Raw genomic sequence first — 18,660 nt, 5'->3', positions numbered from 1 at the left:
GCTTATCATCTTAAATTCATCAATTTCTTAAGTTCTTCTTACCAACTATGACTATGACCATATTTTCCTTGTGGCAGGGTCATAATACCGCGTATCTGCTTGCGGTGGGCTGCGAATCATCTGGCAGCCAAGTCCTTTGGAACCGCTGGTCTCGCTGGCAGTTTGTCGCTGGTCTCTCTGGCGACATGTCGCTGGTCTTGCTGGCGATATAAACCCTCAGGACAATCAATTGCCAACGTATATGTCCCCATTGGCAGGGTCCTTTACATAGTCAGGTTGTCAAATTCATATCATCTTCCAATTCATATATTATTTTCAAAAATAATATAAATAAATAATATTCGAATCAAATCAATCATATTATTCTTTATGATCATACATCATCATAATAATTTTTCAACAATAACTTCAATCATAAATAATTTCAACAAATAACTTCAATCATAAATAATTTCAACAAATAACTTTAATCATAAATAATTTCAACAATTATTTTCAATCATAAATAATTTCAATAATTATTTTCAATCACAAATAATTTCAATAATTATTTTCAATCATAATTAATTTCAATAAATATTTTCAATCACAAGCATACCATGAATTTATTTAATTCAGAATTTATAATTTACCAGATAAATTTAATAAAAATAAATACTACTTACCTCAAAAGAAAATTCAAACTCAGAATTTTAGAAATCTTGAAAATCCTTCTCCAGACCTGATATATCAAATATCATATTTTTTGATCAAAATTTTATTGAATTAAAAAATTAAAATTTGTTAAAATCTAATATCCTCACATGGATTAACTAGACGACAGCATTCAGAATTTTTGGATTGATCCATGGAAACTCTTCTTATATTTTTTTTAATTATTATTATTATATATATTTTTTTTAATTCCATAAATCCTAAAAATCTAAGAGAGAGAGCAGAGAAAAAAAGTTTCTCTCTCCCTTTCTTTTTCTCTCTCTTTTTTTTTTCGTTTATTTTCTTTTCTCTTTTTCTTCTTTTTCTTTTCTTTTCTTTTCTCTTTTTCTTCTTTTTCTTTTCTTTTCTTTTCTCTCGGGCTCCTTCCTGGCCGAAACAGGAGACTGGCAGGTCCCTCCCTTGATCGGTCGTTCAGGCCATGGCCGACACGACGAAGGCCGACGGTAGAGGGGGGCAACTCTCTTGAGTTCGGAGAGGCAAGGCCGGCGGTCGGTAGTGATCGCCGGCGCCGGAAAACCAAAGGGAAGAAGAGACCAAACAGGGGTCCCTTCTCCGACAAAAATTGGTGACACCCGTCGCCGGCAGTCGTGCACAGAGGCACGGGAAGAAGGAGAAAGAAGAGAGGAAGAGGAGGAAAGCTTACTTCGCCCTCTGGTGACTCCGCCGGTGAGCAATCGCGGCGAGCACGAAACAAGTATCCGCGGCTCTAATCGGAGAAATCAGGGAGGAAGAGAGGGGAAAAGGACTGGTGGAGGGCTTCTAAGGAAGGGGAGAGCCTTTTTATAGAGTGCCCTAGGACTCCTGGTGGTCCTAGGACTCTCGATCACCGTGGTTTAATCGGAGAAGAAGACTCCTACCAGGAGTCTTCTTCCCGGTTCCCCTGTTTTTCTTTTTTTTTTTTTAAATGAGCTTGGGTCTTTTAAATTGGACTTGGGCTTGGGCTATAACATTTTTCACCCCTAAAAAAAATTTCGTCCTCGAAATTTTTTATACCTATGGTCTCGAAGAGCTGGGGATACTTTTGCTTCATTTCTTCCTCTAGTTCTCAAGTAGCTTCTCTTTCCGAATGTCGACTCCACTGTACCTTGACATAAGGAATGTTGCGACGTCTCAGCACTTGTTCTTTACGGTCTACGATCTGTATCGGATATTCTTCATATTAGATCTTTTTAGCTTGCAAGGGTTCAAGTTCCACGATGCGACTTGGGTCTGATAAATATTTTTTTAACATAGAAACATGAAAAACATTATGTACTCCTGCAAGTGAAGGTGGTAAGGCAAGTCTATAAGCCACCTCACCAATTTTTTTTCAAAATCTTAAACAGACCCACATATCTAGGATTTAATTTGCCACGAATGCCAAATCTTGAGATTTTTTTTGAAGGAGACACTTTGAGAAATACATGATCACCAATTTGAAATTCTAATTTCTATCTCCTGTTATCTGCATAACTTTTCTATCTGCTTTGTATTGCCCGAAGTCATTCTTTAATTAATTGAATCTTCTAGACTGCTTGTTGAACAAGTTCGGGACCCAATATTCTCCACTCACCAACATCATCCCAGTGAATCAGTGATCAGCATCTTCTACCATATAATGCTTCATAAGGTGCCATACCAATGCTAGCCTGATAACTGTTATTGTAAGCAAACTCAATCAAAGGTAGATGCTCATCCCATGAACTTTTCATATCCAAAATACAAGTTCTCAATATATCTTCTAAGATCTGAATAGTTCTCTCTGACTGACCATCAGTCTGTGGATGAAAAGCTGTACTGAAGTTTAATTTTGTTCCTAATGCCTTGTGTAAGCTCTTCCAAAACTGTGATACAAATCTGGTGTCTCGATCCGATACGATGGTCACTGAAAATTCATGTAGCCTTACAATTTCTTTCATTAATAATTTTGCTAGTCTTTTAAAGTAAATCCAACTCTAATCGGTAGAAAGTGTACAGACTTTGTCAATCGATCCACAATCACCCAGGCTACATCATTTTTACTTGGAGTCTTAGGTAGTCCAGTTACAAAATCCATAGTGATATGTTCCCACTTCCATACTAGAATATCAAGAGATTGAAGTAGTCCCGCAGGTCTCTGATGTTCAGCTTTAACTTGTTGACACACCAAACATTGAGCCACAAATTGAGCAATCTCTCTTTTCATATTATTCCACCAATACATTTTCTTTAAGTCTCTATACATCTTAGTACCTCCCGGATGAACTGTATAACCGGTCTGATGTGCTTTCCGAAGTATTTCATGCTTGAGTACTGAATCATTGGGTATGCAAATTCTGTTTTCGAACCTCAACGAACCATCATCATATATCTTGAATTCAGATTGAACACCAGCTTCCACTGAATTCTTTATTTTCATTAGTTGTGGATCATCATTCTGGGCAACTATAATTCTTTCAATGAGTGTTGGCTGAACTCTCATGTTGGCTAATCATACTGTTGAGTCATATATTTGGATGTCTAATTTCAGTTTTCTTATATCCTCCAATAATTGGCTTTGATGTGTGATTAAAACCGCCAAATTTCTCACGGATTTTCTACTAAGGGCATCGGCAACGACATTAGCTTTTTCAGGATGATAATGAATTGTTAAATCATAATCTTTCAACAGTTCTAACCACCTTCTCTGTCTCATATTTAATTCTTTCTGCGTAAAAATATACTTCAAACTCTTATGATCAGTAAACACTTCACACTGCGCATCGTATAAGTGATGTCTCCAAATTTTTAGGGCAAAAATCACTGCGACTAATTCTAAATCATGTGTCGGATAATTCTGTTCATATGGTTTCAATTATTTTGAGGCGTAGGCCACTACCTTACCATGTTGCATCAATACACAGTCGAGTCTCTTTTTAGATGCATCACTATATATTGTAAATCCTTCATCTCCTGTTGGTATAGTAAGGATAGGAGCTGAAACTAATCATTGTTTTAACTCTTGAAAACTCTGTTCACAATCTTCGGTCCACTCGAATTTAACCCCTTTTTGAGTAAGATGAGTCAAAGGTGCAGCTATGCGGGAGAATCCTTCTACAAATCGTCTGTAATAACCTGCCATTCCCAGAAAGCTTCAAATCTCAAAAATATTTGTAGGTTTGTTCCACTGTATCACAGCTTTCACTTTTGTTGGATCCACAAAAATTCCATCTTTAGACACGATGTGTCCTAAAAAACTATTTTGTCCAACCAAAATTCACACTTCTTAAATTTGGCATAAAGCTTTTCTTTCCTCAATATTTGTAGTACATACCGTAAATGTTCTTCATGCTCCAATTTGCTCTTTGAATATATCAAGATATCGTCAATAAATACGACAATAAACTTATCAAGATAGGATTTAAATATTCTGTTCATTAAATCCATAAACGCCGCTGGAGCGTTGGTTAACCCAAATGGCATCACTAGAAATTCATAATGTCCATAACGAGTTCTAAATGCAGTCTTTGGTATGTCCTCTATTTTGATTTTTAACTGATGATATCCTGAACGAAGATCAATTTTTGAAAAGACTTGTGCACCTTGCAGCTGATCAAACAAATCATCGATTCGAGGTAGAGGATACTTATTTCTGATAGTGTTCTTATTCAACTCTCTATAGTCGATACAAAGCCTCATACTACCATCTTTCTTCTTCACAAATAAGACTGGAGCTCCCCAAGGAGATACACTAGGCCTTATAAAATCTTTATCCAACAAATCCTGTAATTGAACTTTTAACTCCTTCAACTCCATAGGGGCCATTCGGTAAGGAGCTTTAGAAATCGGACCAGTATTGGGTGCCAACTCAATGAAAAATTCAATTTCTCTGTCTGGTGGTAGTCCGGTTAAATCATCAATGAATACATCTGAAAATTTATTTATGATAGGAATATCCTGTAACTTCAATTCATCATATTCTTTATTCTTTATTGATACTAGGTAACCTCTACATCTCTTTCTTAGCATCTGTCTAGCTTGCACAAATGAAATAATACGTGGATGGATGGTTCCTGTACTTTCATCAAAATTGAATGTTAATTCTTTCGGTATTTAAAAGTTCACTCTCTTTCCATGACAATCCACAGAGGCATGATAAGTAGCAAGCCAATCCATTCCTAGAATGACATCGAAATCATGCATATCTAGGACCACCAAATCTGTCGGTAATTCTCTTTCTCCTATTTTGATACTACATGACTTGCACACATTTTCGGTACTCAAAATACCACCTACTGGTGTCTCAACATATAATTTGATTTTCATAGGTTCACATACTATATCATGTTGTCTAATAAAAGTAGTGGATATAAAGAAGTGTGTAGCACCAGAATCAAACAAAACTGAAGCATAAATACCAGATACAGGAATGATACCTGTCACCACAGTATTAGAGACCTGAGCATCCTGTTGTGTGAGTGCATAGATCTTTCCTTGAGTTTTCGGCCTTTGACCTCCATCTTTTGTTTGTGTAGGTCTATTCACATTCCTCTGGGGGCAATCTGTAATTTTGTATCCTTTCTGTCCACAGCTAAAACAAGAACCAGTATTTCATGGGCAATTAGAAGACTCATGCTCTCTTCGACCACATCTCGAACATCTAGCTGTCTCATTCTCACGATTCTTATCATTTGCTGGCTTCTTTGCTGGACCCTTATTGTTCTGATTTCGTCTTTGAGTTCCACCAAATCTATTTCTCTTCTTCTAATTCCGTTCTCTCTCTGCATGTGCTTCATTAACTTTCCTCTCAATTATTAGAACTTTATTCACAACTGAGGCATAAGTAGTTAACTCATAGGGTACAACTTATTTTCTAATTTCTGTCTTCAGTCCCATTTCAAATTTATGTATTCTGTCTTGCTCAATCTCAACTAATCTTGGAACAAACATGGCTAACTCCGTGAATTTAGCTTCATATTCTGCAACGGATCTGTTCTCCTGTTTCAGATGAATGAACTCCTGCTCTTTCTGTATTCTGACACTTCGAAGGAAGTACTTGTTAAAGAATTCATCTCGAAATCTCTCCCAAGTGAGTGGTATCCTATCGTGTTCATATTTTTGTTCAAGTATACGCCACCAGTTGTATGCCTCGTCTTGTAACAGATATGCTGTGTAGCGGATCTTCTCTTCATCGTGGTATTCTTGCACGACGAATGCCTTCTCCATTTTCATAATCCAGTTATCTACTTCCAGTGGATCGATGGTCCCTTTGAAGACTGGAGGGGCTAGCTTCTTAAACTCGACGATATTGTTTCTCTGCATCGGATGTTCTCCATATTCAGGTGTCGGTGGAAGATGCTGATGTGGCTGTGCATGTTGTTGTTGAAGTAATTGTTGCTGTGTTTGAACTACTCCGATCAGAGTTTGCATTAGTTGAGTCATGTTCGACTACTCCTATACTGTCGGAGTATTTCCAGTAGGATCAATGATTCCCTCCTGCTGAGATGTGCCGCTATTCAATTGGAGAGTGTTATCACCAAGTGGATTTGATGTCCCTCCTACCACTCCTTGAGTATTCTTCGTTCGTCGTGGAGGCATTTTGACCTATGATAAATTTGAGATAATAACTTATCCTTAATAAGGTTATAAACTTACTTGAGATAGGTCAGATCATAATCATCATAACTAACCTCTCAAATTTTTTAATATCTACCAATCACTCGCTCATTCTATTCTACATGTCTTTATCCATCTACTTATGCTCTGATACCATATTAATTGTCACGCCTCCGATCCGAAATTGTGAATCGAGGGTCATGGCAACCGCCGCATACTCATAGAAAATTTTTTCCATAAGCATGCAAGGCATCTCATCATGATATCTTACACATAAAGTTAAATAAAATTTTAATTTTTAACAATCAAACCTTAGTTCAAATAACAAATCAAAACTCAGTGTCCAAAAGAAAAATAATTATCTGACAAAGTCAACACTTATAAATAAAAGTCTTGAATCAATTCTGAAAAAATCCTAAATCAAATGGGCTAACTTCATCTCTAATCGCTCTCCCAACCGAAATCCCATATCATGCTAATTTTCTGGATCTGTAAAGAAAAATATAAAACTCCTCATGAGCTAAATAGCCCAGTAAGCAGTGTATACCTTTAACTGAATAAATCAGGCAATAATACTGTACGTGTTGGTTTACTGATAATAACAAAATCAATATGTAAATTCATGAAATCATAATCATACTATCAATCATATTTAAAATTTCAATTCATCATAATTTCAGATTATGCTTATCATCTTAAATTCATCAATTTCTTAAGTTCTTCTTACCAACCATGACTATGACCACATTTTCCCTGTGGCACGGTCATAATACCGCGTATCTACTTGCGGTGGGCTACGAATCATCTGGCAGCCAAATCCTTTGGAACCGCTGGTCTCGCTGGCGGTTTGTCGCTGGTCTCTCTGGCGACATATCGCTGGTCTCACCGACGACATAAACCCTCAGGACAATCAATTGCCAACGTATATGCCCCCATTGGCAGGGTCTTTTACATAGTCAGGTTGTTAAATTCATATCATCTTCCAATTCATATATTATTTTTAAAAATAATATAAATAAATGATATTCAAGTCAAATCAATCATATCATTCTTTATGATCATACATCATCATAATAATTTTTCAACAATAACTTCAATCATAAATAATTTCAACAAATAACTTCAATCATAAATAATTTCAACAAATAACTTCAATCATAAATAATTTCAACAAATAACTTCAATCATAAATAATTTTAATAATTATTTTCAATCATAAATAATTTTAATAATTATTTTCAATCACAAATAATTTCAATAATTATTTTCAATCATAATTAATTTCAATAAATATTTTCAATCACAAGCATACCATGAATTTATTTAATTCAGAATTTATAATTTATCAGATAAATTTAATAAAAGTAAACACTACTTACCTCAAAAGAAAATTCAAACTAGAAATTCTAGAAATCTTGAAAATCCTGCTCCGAACCTGATACGTCAAATATCATATTTTTTGATCAAAATTTCATCGAATTAAAAAAATTAAAATTTGTTAAAATCCAATGTCCTCACATGGATTAACTAGACGACAGCGTCCAGGATTTTCGGATTGATCCATGGAAACTCTTCTTATATTTCTTTTAATTATTATTATTATTATTTTTTTTAATTTCATAAATCCTAAAAATCTAAGAGAGAGCAGAGAGAGAAAGTTTCTCTCTCCCTTTCTTTTTCTCTATCTTTTTTTTCTTTTCTTTTCTTTTCTCTTTTTCTTCTTTTTCTTTTCTTTTCTCTTTTTCTTCTTTTTCTTTTCTTTTCTTTTTTTTTCTCTCGGGCTCCTTCCTGGCCGAAACAGGGGACCGGCAGGTCCCCTCCCTTGATCGGCCGTTCAGGCCACGGTCGACACGGCGAAGGCCGGCGGCAAAGGGGGGCAACTCTCTCGAGTTCGGAGAGGCAAGGCCGGCGGTCGGTAGTGATCGCCGGCACCGGAAAATCAAAGGAAAGAAGAGACCAAACAGGGGTCCCTTCTCCGATAAAAATCGGCGACATCCGTCGCCGGCAGTCGTGCACAGAGGCACGGAAAGAAGGAGAAAGAAGAGAGGAAGAGGAGGAAAACTTACTTCGGCCTCCGGTGACCCCGTCGGTGAGCAATCACGGCGAGCACGAAACAAGTATCCGCGGCTCCAATCGGAGAAATCAGGGAGGAAGAGAGGGGAAAAGGACTGGTGGAGGGCTTCTAAGGAAGGGGAGAGCCTTTTTATAGAGAGCCCTAGGACTCCCGATCACCGTGGTTTAATCGGAGAAAAAGACTCCTATCGGGAGTCTTCTTCTCGATTCCCCTGTTCTTTTTTTTTTTTTTTTTTTAAATGGGCTTGGGTCTTTTAAATTGGACTTCAGCTTGGGCTATAACAATATTAGTTGGAGATATCAATAAAAAATCTCATGTTAAGAGGAGGCCTCGTAGGAGCAGAAGAATAAGGTATTCCATTTTGAAGCCTCCTTTTATACAGCAGCAAGAGGACAAATCTTACATGAGTGAAAAAAAAATAGCAAGCCAACAAATTAACTTCCTACTGGATAGCTAGTTATAGTCTAACATTAAAGGAGGGCTCAGGAAAGGGGTGCAGGTTCTACTAAATCAACCCAACAAAAAGTAGAAGGCAAAGGAGTCCTAGGGGCATCGCAACGTTTCGAGGACTCGGAAGTAACTTAACATCTTAAGACTTCGTGAGTCTTTAGGGAGGCTTTGACTCACTCAAGGATGACTCTCCACCTAGCTTTTTCATTATGTTGTGTAACGATAATGCCAACTTATGGACATTTCCCTATTTATGCGAATGTCATGCCAAAAGGTTTTGACAGTGACCCGTCCTTAATAGATGCATAAGCCAACCAAGCGTTTATGCAATCTGCATCTTTACTTTTAATATATAACACTTATTGGTGGCCTTAAACCTCCTATTACAACAGCAAAGAAGAAGAAAAAAAAAAATATGCACAGTGCTTGACTATGTGGGATAAAGAAACTAATCAGATAAAGTACTCCGTGTGCAAGATTGGTGAGTTGGGTTATTGTGGTGGGTCCATAGGTCAAATAGTTAGATATATGGTCCAACAATTATGTACCTTATTAATTTCATCCATGGATGACCCGATTGTGACATACCGAGCAGCACCTAGCTAGACATTAAATATCCTTGCTTTGAGGTAGGCCATAGGCATGCATAATGTTAGCTTCATGAAAGACACGCCTCCCCTTGATTACAAATAGAAGGCTGATGGAGTAGGCATGAAAGTAGACCGGATAATATTCATCCAGATCCACTTTTATATTCGAATTTATCCAGATACGATAGAAATTTGAGTATCCGATTAATATATATACATATATTCATATCCATTAAGGGAAAATCGATATGGATATGAATAAACAATTATCTAATCCATATCCAAACATCTGATTTTATTTGTAATTATATTTAATTTTACATAACAATTATGAAGCTTTAAAAGACATAAATTACTATATTAATATGCTATTAAATCGAATTACTTATACTACATAATATCTTTGATTTATTATCATAAAATATAATTATCCAAATTGTATCCATATTAATTTCCATACTCACAATATCCAATTTATATTTATATATGTTTAAAATAAATATGGTTATGAATTTCCGACTAATATCTGTATTGGTATTTATATTCATAAAAAAATAAATATGGATATGGATATGCAATCCATATTTGATCCAATTTCAGCCCTATGATGGAGGCCGGAGGTTGGTCAATTTTGGATAGTTTTAGACCAAAAGTGGACAAAAGCATTGGGGAAGATGGTCCACCTATGATACTATGGTTTTCATGTAGAGTAAACACAAGTAGGCATACATATATACATAGATCTAATGCAAGTTGATCTACTTTAAGAGAAAAAGAAATACTAGTATATATATTTTTTTGTGAAAAAAGGAGAATAATTGGTTCAAATATCTTTAATTTTGATTTATGTTTGGGTGTATAATTTTTTTTGAATCTTTTTAATTAATTTAGAAGTTTTTTTATCCTTCTATTAATTATTATATATTAATAAAGAAGTAGCTAAAATACATTAAGAAAACATTTCTGTTATACATATACCATTAGTCGAACACTTTTCTATTATTATAAGAAAGAGGTCAGGCTACCACAAGGGATGTTGGACTACAAGGAGGTATATCAAACTTCTATGATAAAGAAAGGCTTCATTGCTAAAAAATAAATTATTTCAAACTCTGCAAATATGTTAGAGCAAGAGGTTGAGAGGCTTAAAGTAGAGCTTGAGGCCTAGCAGGAAGAGATCGAGGTCCAACATCAAAAAGCCAATGTGCAACAACTAGAAATACAAAATAACTTTGAAGCAAAATTCCAACAGCAACTTTCTATTTGATTCTAGCAATTCACTCGGGATATGATTTCTCACCCATATCTAGTTCATTCTCATCACAGTCCCTTGCTGACCAAATAAATATAATAATTGACATTTTAGTTAGTTTTTTTAATAATTTTTATAATTTTATCTTAATTTTGTATGATAAATTTAGCTTACGATATAGTTTTTAAGTTATTGATATATTTCTTTTTCTTTTTTGTTGTAGAACCGATGCGTGATTGAGTTTTGTTAGATGATAAATAGATACCGCTCCTTTTGGTTACTTATTTAGCAATTGCTATTTACTAACTAAGGGATTAAGGAAATAGATTATGGCTTATACTATATTTGATACTTATAGGATATCTTGGAATTTGGATGAAGATTTATATTACAAATATTTTAGAGATGGACATGCATGGATTTGAGACTTCATTTTTATTGGATAAAATATATCTTGATTTTATATGAATGGTTTGTAATTATGTGAATGGATATAACTTGCATATAGTCATTATGTATGATAGTAGAATAGATTCCATTTATGATGAATGATATAGATAGAGTCATCCTGTAGTAATGGTTTGTAACCATTAGTACAACTTATTGCAATGATTATAATTATTGTTATATAGATGTAATCAAAATTAAATATTTTTAAAAAATAATATTATATTTATAATAATATTTTTCATAAATTAAACTTATATATAATTTTAATTAACCACCTACACACAAAATCGAGCATTAGATCTATTAGGTAGTTACCTAATACTTAGCCACCATAATAATATTAACTTCTAAAAAAAAGTTATGGTTTATTAAACTTATTCAAAACTTATTCATATAATAAAATATACTTAGTTCAAATATGTTATAGTACTTTAATTTTAATAATTAATTATTTTCATAAAAAATCATACTTTTCTTTTTAAAAATAAAAAAAAATAAATTATTTTATTCTTTATAATATTTTAAAAATTTTATATTTAATATTTTTTAAAATATAAATAAATTTAAAATTTTTTATAATCATAAATATTTTTTTATAGTTCTTTAAAAGTAGATAATTCATGATTTTTCTTATTTATAATGTAAGTAAAAAAATAATGATATTTAATATATAATATTTTAAAACTTTATATTATACATTTTATATAACTAATCCTTAAATTTTACATATATATTTTAATATAAATTAGATTGGATTACATATAAATTCTTGGTTGAATTTATTTTCATGTAGATTTTTTAATAGTTATACAATAGATTATTACTTGGTTGCAATATTGTGCATTCAAAATTGATAGTAGATTTTATATCAAGATTTATTTTTATTTAAATATTAAACTATCTTGACTTATATAGTTCAAATCATATTAATTTTAAAATTTATTAAATATATGTAATATATTTTTTTAGAAAATTTAAATACATATTTGGTGATTAAATATTATCATCACAAAAAATGCAAATTAGTTTGAAATGATATTAATTTATCATAAAAATAATCCATAAAAATTAATAATAAAACTGTTAGTTATATAATGATATATAAATGATAAAATTTATTTCATCAATGAATAATTAATATTCTATAATAAATTATAAATATTATCAATTAGATTTTATTTAATTATAAAATATTGTTCTTCTATGATATCATCGTAACATTATAAATTTTAGTAATATCTAACCATCATAATATTATAGATTTTGTATGATAATTTTTAAAATCATTACAATAGAATATAATTTTTGTAGTAATTACAAAATACCATCGCTATATAATAATTTTTAATAACACTCTTGACAAAATGTTACAATATTATATATCTTTTATAATATTTTTTAAAATCATTTTAGAGAGTGTTTGTAGTAACATTTTTTTTGAGTATTACTAAAATTTAAAATTCCATCACTATAGAATATTTTTGTTGTAATAACAATGATTGCTTTTATCGTCTAATTTTATTGTTTGATTTTTCAATTGGAAATATATTCATTCTATCACCCATATCTCGATGTTTGGGTTGCAATACCGACATTCCCATACCATAACCATTTCTTTTTTCTAATTACAGCTTTATTTTATTCTAATGTTTGGAATTCTGCACTCATCACTTATCAATACCTTTGTTTTTTAATATTTAGTTCAGCAGGTCATTGAAATTATCTGAGAGGTCATGAGTGGTTGTTTCATTGTGAATTAGTAGGTACATCTTTTGATTAAAGGATGCGGAGACTGAAAATTGCAGAGGGAGGAAATCCAATGCTCTGGATGGTTGGCAAGTTTGTAGGGAGGCAAATATGGAGTTTGATCCAAATTTGGGTACGCCGGCGGAGCTTGCTAAGGTTGAAGAAGCACACGAGAACTTTCACAAGCACTGATTTGAGATGAAGCATAATGCAAATCTATCATGCGATATAGGTAAGTAATTTAATTGTAATATTATTTTTTTCTTGAAGAACAATATGCATTATATGTGTTGTGGCCAATCTCCTATCGTCGGTGAAGAGCACCTGCAAGATAAAGTCCTCACAGATTGGAATTGTGTCCGGCGGAGACCCTCCGATGCTTAAGTCAGAGAGGAGATTGGTAAACAGCAAATCAGGAGTGTTTAGAGTGGCAGAGTCTTAGCTCAAAATTATCTTACCCGTGCTGTTCGTTTACCTTCCTTTTATAGATGATTTTGATATAACCGTTGAGTACGTAGTCTCACTTTTTATGGTGCTAAATTATCGAACCATAATCGTAGAGTTAATAGATTATTTATGCCCACTAATGACTGTGATACATAGTCGATAACCGTTCATAATGGTTAGGATATGTTGAGAAGATAGGCCGACTATATGTCGGTAATACTGATAAGTCAGTAGTAGATCCGAATGAGCATCGGTCGGTAACTCTGATATGTCGATGATCTTCGATAGGAGGTTAACCAAGTTGTCGGTTGCTGCTTGATAGTAGCCGACTGTCGATCGATTGACTGATTATGGGTTGGCGTCATGTGTTCACACGATCGATGTAGAGTCAGAGTCAGGGGTCGGTTGACTTGTCTCAACAGTTGCCAACGATCAGGAGCAGATGCATCGAACCGTCCGATCAATAGTTGGACACGTGGTCAAGATCTACTAGTCAGAATCGTATCGTCCGGTGCCAAATTATCTTCCTGAACTGATGTCCAGTGTCGAATTGTCCTGTTGAAATGACAGTCCAATAATTATTTCATAACTATCAAAATAGCAAAACAGTCGAAGATCTCTCGTACTCTAAAAATCATAAAGATCAGCAGTCGAGTCAGGGCTCAAGGCAACACGTGACAACTCTCTTCATCCAATATGACAGACCACGTAATAATATATATATCGGATCACTTTGGACTTAGGAGTGAGGGGCAACTATTGGAACAAGTCAACTGACCTCCGACTTCAACTCTACATCGACTATGTGAACACATGATGCCGACCCATAATCGATCAACCGACCGACAGTCGGCTACTATCGAGCAACAACCGACAACTTGGTTAACCTCCGATTGAAGACTATCGGCATATCAGGATTACCGATCGATGCTCATTCGAATCTACTACTGACTTATCAGTATTACCGACATATAGTCAGCCTATCTTCTCAATATATCTTAATCGTTATAAACGATTATCGACTACGTGTCATAGTCATTAGTGGACATAAACAACCCATTAACTCTACGATTATGGCCTGATAATTTAGTATCAAAAAAAGCAGGACCACGTGCTCGACGATTACATCAGAATCATTTATAAAAGGAAGATAAACGAATAGCACGAGTAAGGCAATTCTAAGCTAAGACTCTATCACTTAAATACTCTTGATTTACTGTTCACCAATCTCCTCTCTGACTTAAGCATTGGAGGGTCCCCGTTGGACACAACTTCAGTCAGTGAGGACTTTATCTTATAGGTGCTCTTCACCGACGACAGGCAACAGAAAATTGGCCGCAACAATATGTTTAATGGATACATGTATTGTCATGATCTGTATGGATATATTTTTAGTCTCATATTAGTTATACACTAGATAAATCTTGGATATTTATATAAGATTAAAGAATTCAAATAACTTCTAGCTAGATATTTTGGTTGAGATCCTAGGTTGTTAGTTGTGGTATACTTAACCTTATCACAAATAATTTTATCATATACTAAAGAATAGAATTTTGGACATGAGAGGAAAGAAGAAAAGAGAAATGGAGTTTCTTTTCTCTCTCCACATATCTTCGCTTTGGGAGAGATTAAAATGAATGATAGAAAACATGCAGCAAAAAGAGATGCAGTTAGCTCTTGTGGCTATTTGTTCATGGTAGATGTGCAAGCGAGTTCAAATTTATCAGATGTAGACAGATGCTTCATGTTGCGTGCAAGGACACATTTTAGAAACACTTGAAATACGTCCTATCCTATATCCCAAGCCTGAATAGTTCATTCTTTGAAATATAGTCTCGTGGGTTAAGGATGGGCTATAAATTCATTCATTGAAATATAGTCTCATGGGTTAAGTATGGGCTTTAAAGCAAAACTCATACTCCAAATATTAACTTAGATAAAACAACTTCATTCAGGAAGTTGACGATCTTGATAAATTCATATAGCAGGCCAACGGATTATAGGAGTTTTTAGCTTATCATAGCTAAAAAATCTAGAACTGCTAAATGAGCTGTGTAATTAAAGCAAAATAGTAGGCCTGACCCTTCTCTCAAGGGATCTCCACTGTATAACCCAAAGAGACAAAAAGAAGGGATCTCCACTCTATCGGAGCTTCACTTCCCACCTTTTTCGTAACGAATTTTTGCCCTCCTGTACGGCTCGTGTGGGATTTGTATATATATATATATATATATATATAGCTGTCAAACCAAGTGTGCAACAAACAGTGTCTCCAGGGCGAACCATGCAAACATGTTAGGCTAGCAGAACAATAATCTGACCGATTCACAATATCAATAACAAATAACTTCAATCCTGGAGGACTGATGCAATAAAATTCCTTAACTCCTTTCATCAACATATAACCTGGGATCACAAAAGTCATAAAACTCCAAAAATGGTATTAATATAATCCAGATACAAGTTTCCAGATCTAAACTAAACTGACAAAATGACCAATTAGAAAAGATAATCAAAATAGCTATTGTTTATAAAATACTCATAATAAACTATGTCACGTACTTCCACGAGTCCCACGCAGATAGTCGCCTCCATATCGCATGCATGCATCAGGTGCAATTAGACCGCATCAATCCAACGGTGGATAACTCGCCACGCTACCCCCCCTGTATTTCACCAATTTCTAATTGTGCCCTATCCACCATGCATATGCTTCAGTTCACTTAACCCCTGGTGCATGCATGCAATAGTTTCTCCAGACGGTCATAGCTCGGAATCTGAAAATAGAGAAAAATAAGAGGAGCAATGAGCCATATATACCAATCTAGCAAGCGATAAGATACTTCACAATGGGTTAGATCATGTTAGCATATGACAAATCAATGTATATGCTTCCTTCATCTTGCGGGCTTTCTTCTTCTCGGCCCTGGCGGAGGCGGCGGATCATGGAGGAGCCGCCGTTGGGCAGGGGATCTCCACGGCCGTTTCGATGGCCTGCATACATCAGGTATGCATGGCTCCACCGACTACTTTTTCCCACTCCGACCTCTCTCCGCACTTCTTGCTCCTCGATCGGCTTATAAACGCCCTCATTGCTTTCGCTGTGGAGACTTGAATCACGTTAAGAGGAAATGTAGGAACCCCATTAGATGTCTCGCTGCTCGTGTTTTTGGTCACACCTCCAAAACCTGTGAATGACCATTGGCCTCCTTCTCTTCCCTAACAACCCGCCAGCCTCAACCCACATCCAGTTGCTTCAATTCTAACCAATCCTAGTCCCATCCTCAACAGGCCCCTCCATTCAACATGACAAAGATGGCTTCCGGCCTCTTCGAACTCTGGTCGATCGTCTTCTCAAGGCCTTCCCCTACCTTTTACCTCTGATATGGCTCAATTCAATTGTTATCTTGATATGGCTGCCTTTGTGCAAACTTTTGGTCATCGGGTTAAGGTGGACGATGTGTCTAATCTTCTTGCTCGCAAAGCAAAAGCCCAAGGCTCTTGGACCATCCAACCCAGAACACTTGCTTTGTTGCTTGCCCTTCAAATGAAGTGGTGCAATGTTTGGTAGGTCTCGGGCACATCACGGGTGATGGCCGGGCTCAATTTTGGGATCAGTCAAGAAATATCCCTCACCACAACCGCGACTTCCCTCCATGCGGCTCCAGGCCATCAGCGTCTCGCGGTCCACAATGGACCGTGCGAGCGCTGGGCTTGGGCGCCCCGCACGCGAGCTGAGCCGGCCCACGCATGTGCCCGTGCTGGGACCGCCCACACTTGGGCGGCACACACCCGCGTGCACGGTGGGCGCACGTGCCTGCATGCATGCATCTTTGCCGAGCCCGACGGTGCTCCGCCAGTCCGTTGCCGGCCGCTATCGCCTCGTATACTGTACCATCTTTTTTCATGCATACCTCCTCTGTCTGGATTCCGTTGAGGCTGTTCTTAGACTTATTGAACTCCATTTTTTGTCCTGAATCTTGTTGTGGGCTCAACGAGAACTGAATCTTAAGGCGTATTTTTCTAACACCTTCAACATTAGGCTTCTCAGATAATCTTGTGGAAATGGTTTCAATCAATGGCATATTTTACCAGCATTTGATGTCTCTGGAGGTATCACTACGTCTTCGATTAGCGAGCTGGTTGAAGGCACCCCCATCCACACTGGAATTTTCTCCACTACCACTCAGTAAGTTAACAATTTTTAGTGGTTTCCGACTAACGTATATTGTCCAAACTCTCATGCTGCAAGGAAATCCTTCTACGAGGAGTTTCGATTCATTAAATCGACTATCTCTGAACAGTGGATTATCATAGGAGATTTTAACATCACTTGAACTTTTGCTGAAAGGTTATCATCTTCAGCCAAGGGTTTTTACGAATTGAAGAAATTTAATAAAATCTTGAACGTTCTTGAACTTCTTGATATTCAAGCTACTGGTAGAAGATTTACATGGTCTAATCTCTGAGAGAATCCGATTCTTGCTAAACTTGATCGTTGCCTCTCGTTTACTGAATGGCATGAGTCATTTCCACTGGCCACTCTCTCTATCTTTCTGAGACCTTCAGACCATACTACACTTCTGTTACCTTCAGACTCTTCATTAAAGGTCTCCTCTTCTCTTCAGGAGCCATTCAGATTGGAAAATATGTGGCTTGTTCATGCCAAATTAGATGATCTCATCCATGCTGGTGGGGTAATGCTCCTCCTTCAAATGATGCAGCAGGAAACTTTGTTTCAAAGCTTCGCTTCCTGAGGCAAAAGTTAAGATCTTGGAGTAAATCTCATGGCTCAAGTCTAATTAAGCGGAAGCAGGATATCTTGCATAAAATCTTGATCTTGGATTCCTTAGAAGAAGAACAAGCTCTAGATAATGTTGAAAGAGAATACAGCTCTAACCTCAAGCCCCAATTTAAAGATATCCTCAATCGAGAAGAATTATTTTGGTATCAATGCTCTCGGAAATAATGGATCGTAGAGGGCGATCGAAACACCAAGTTCTTCCATTTTTGTGCCAGTGACAGACACCGAGAAAACACAATTTCAGAAGTTACTTGCAACAGTTTTGCAATGTACAACTTAGATGAAATCTATGCGGTATTTAAACATTACTTTTCCTCGTTACTTGGCTCCCCCATTGACTCTATATATAGTGGCTGCTGATTGGGATCGTTTATCTCCGAATGGAAGAGTGAAGCTAATAGCTCTGGAAAAACAAAGAGCTGAAGAAGAGATCGGAGAAGCGTTATTTAGCTTGGGCAAAGATAAAGCTGCAAACCCGGATGGATTCCCTACCTCATTTTATCAAAAATTCTGGGACATTATTAAATCGGACATCATTACAGTCATTCAAAAAATGCAGGTTAATCCTTCAGCTATA

At 35.8% G+C, this 18,660-nt stretch overlaps 1 protein-coding gene across 1 annotated transcript in view; it reads left to right on the top strand.

Annotated features, from left to right (window-relative positions):
- The first annotated feature begins 258 nt into the window (after positions 1–258).
- LOC105053370 (cycloartenol Synthase) overlaps positions 259–18,660 on the top strand; it is a 96,578-nt gene continuing 78,176 nt past the window's right edge. Inside the window, 2 exon segments of the mRNA XM_073244978.1 lie at positions 259–275; positions 12,844–13,061. Coding sequence (XP_073101079.1) covers positions 13,028–13,061 — 34 coding nt within the window. The 5' untranslated portion in view covers positions 259–275; positions 12,844–13,027.

The sequence above is a fragment of the Elaeis guineensis genome, chromosome 10 (assembly GCF_000442705.2).
Source record: "Elaeis guineensis isolate ETL-2024a chromosome 10, EG11, whole genome shotgun sequence".
In the NCBI taxonomy this organism is placed as follows: domain Eukaryota; kingdom Viridiplantae; phylum Streptophyta; class Magnoliopsida; order Arecales; family Arecaceae; genus Elaeis; species Elaeis guineensis.
This window is presented reverse-complemented; position numbering and strand designations above follow the sequence as displayed.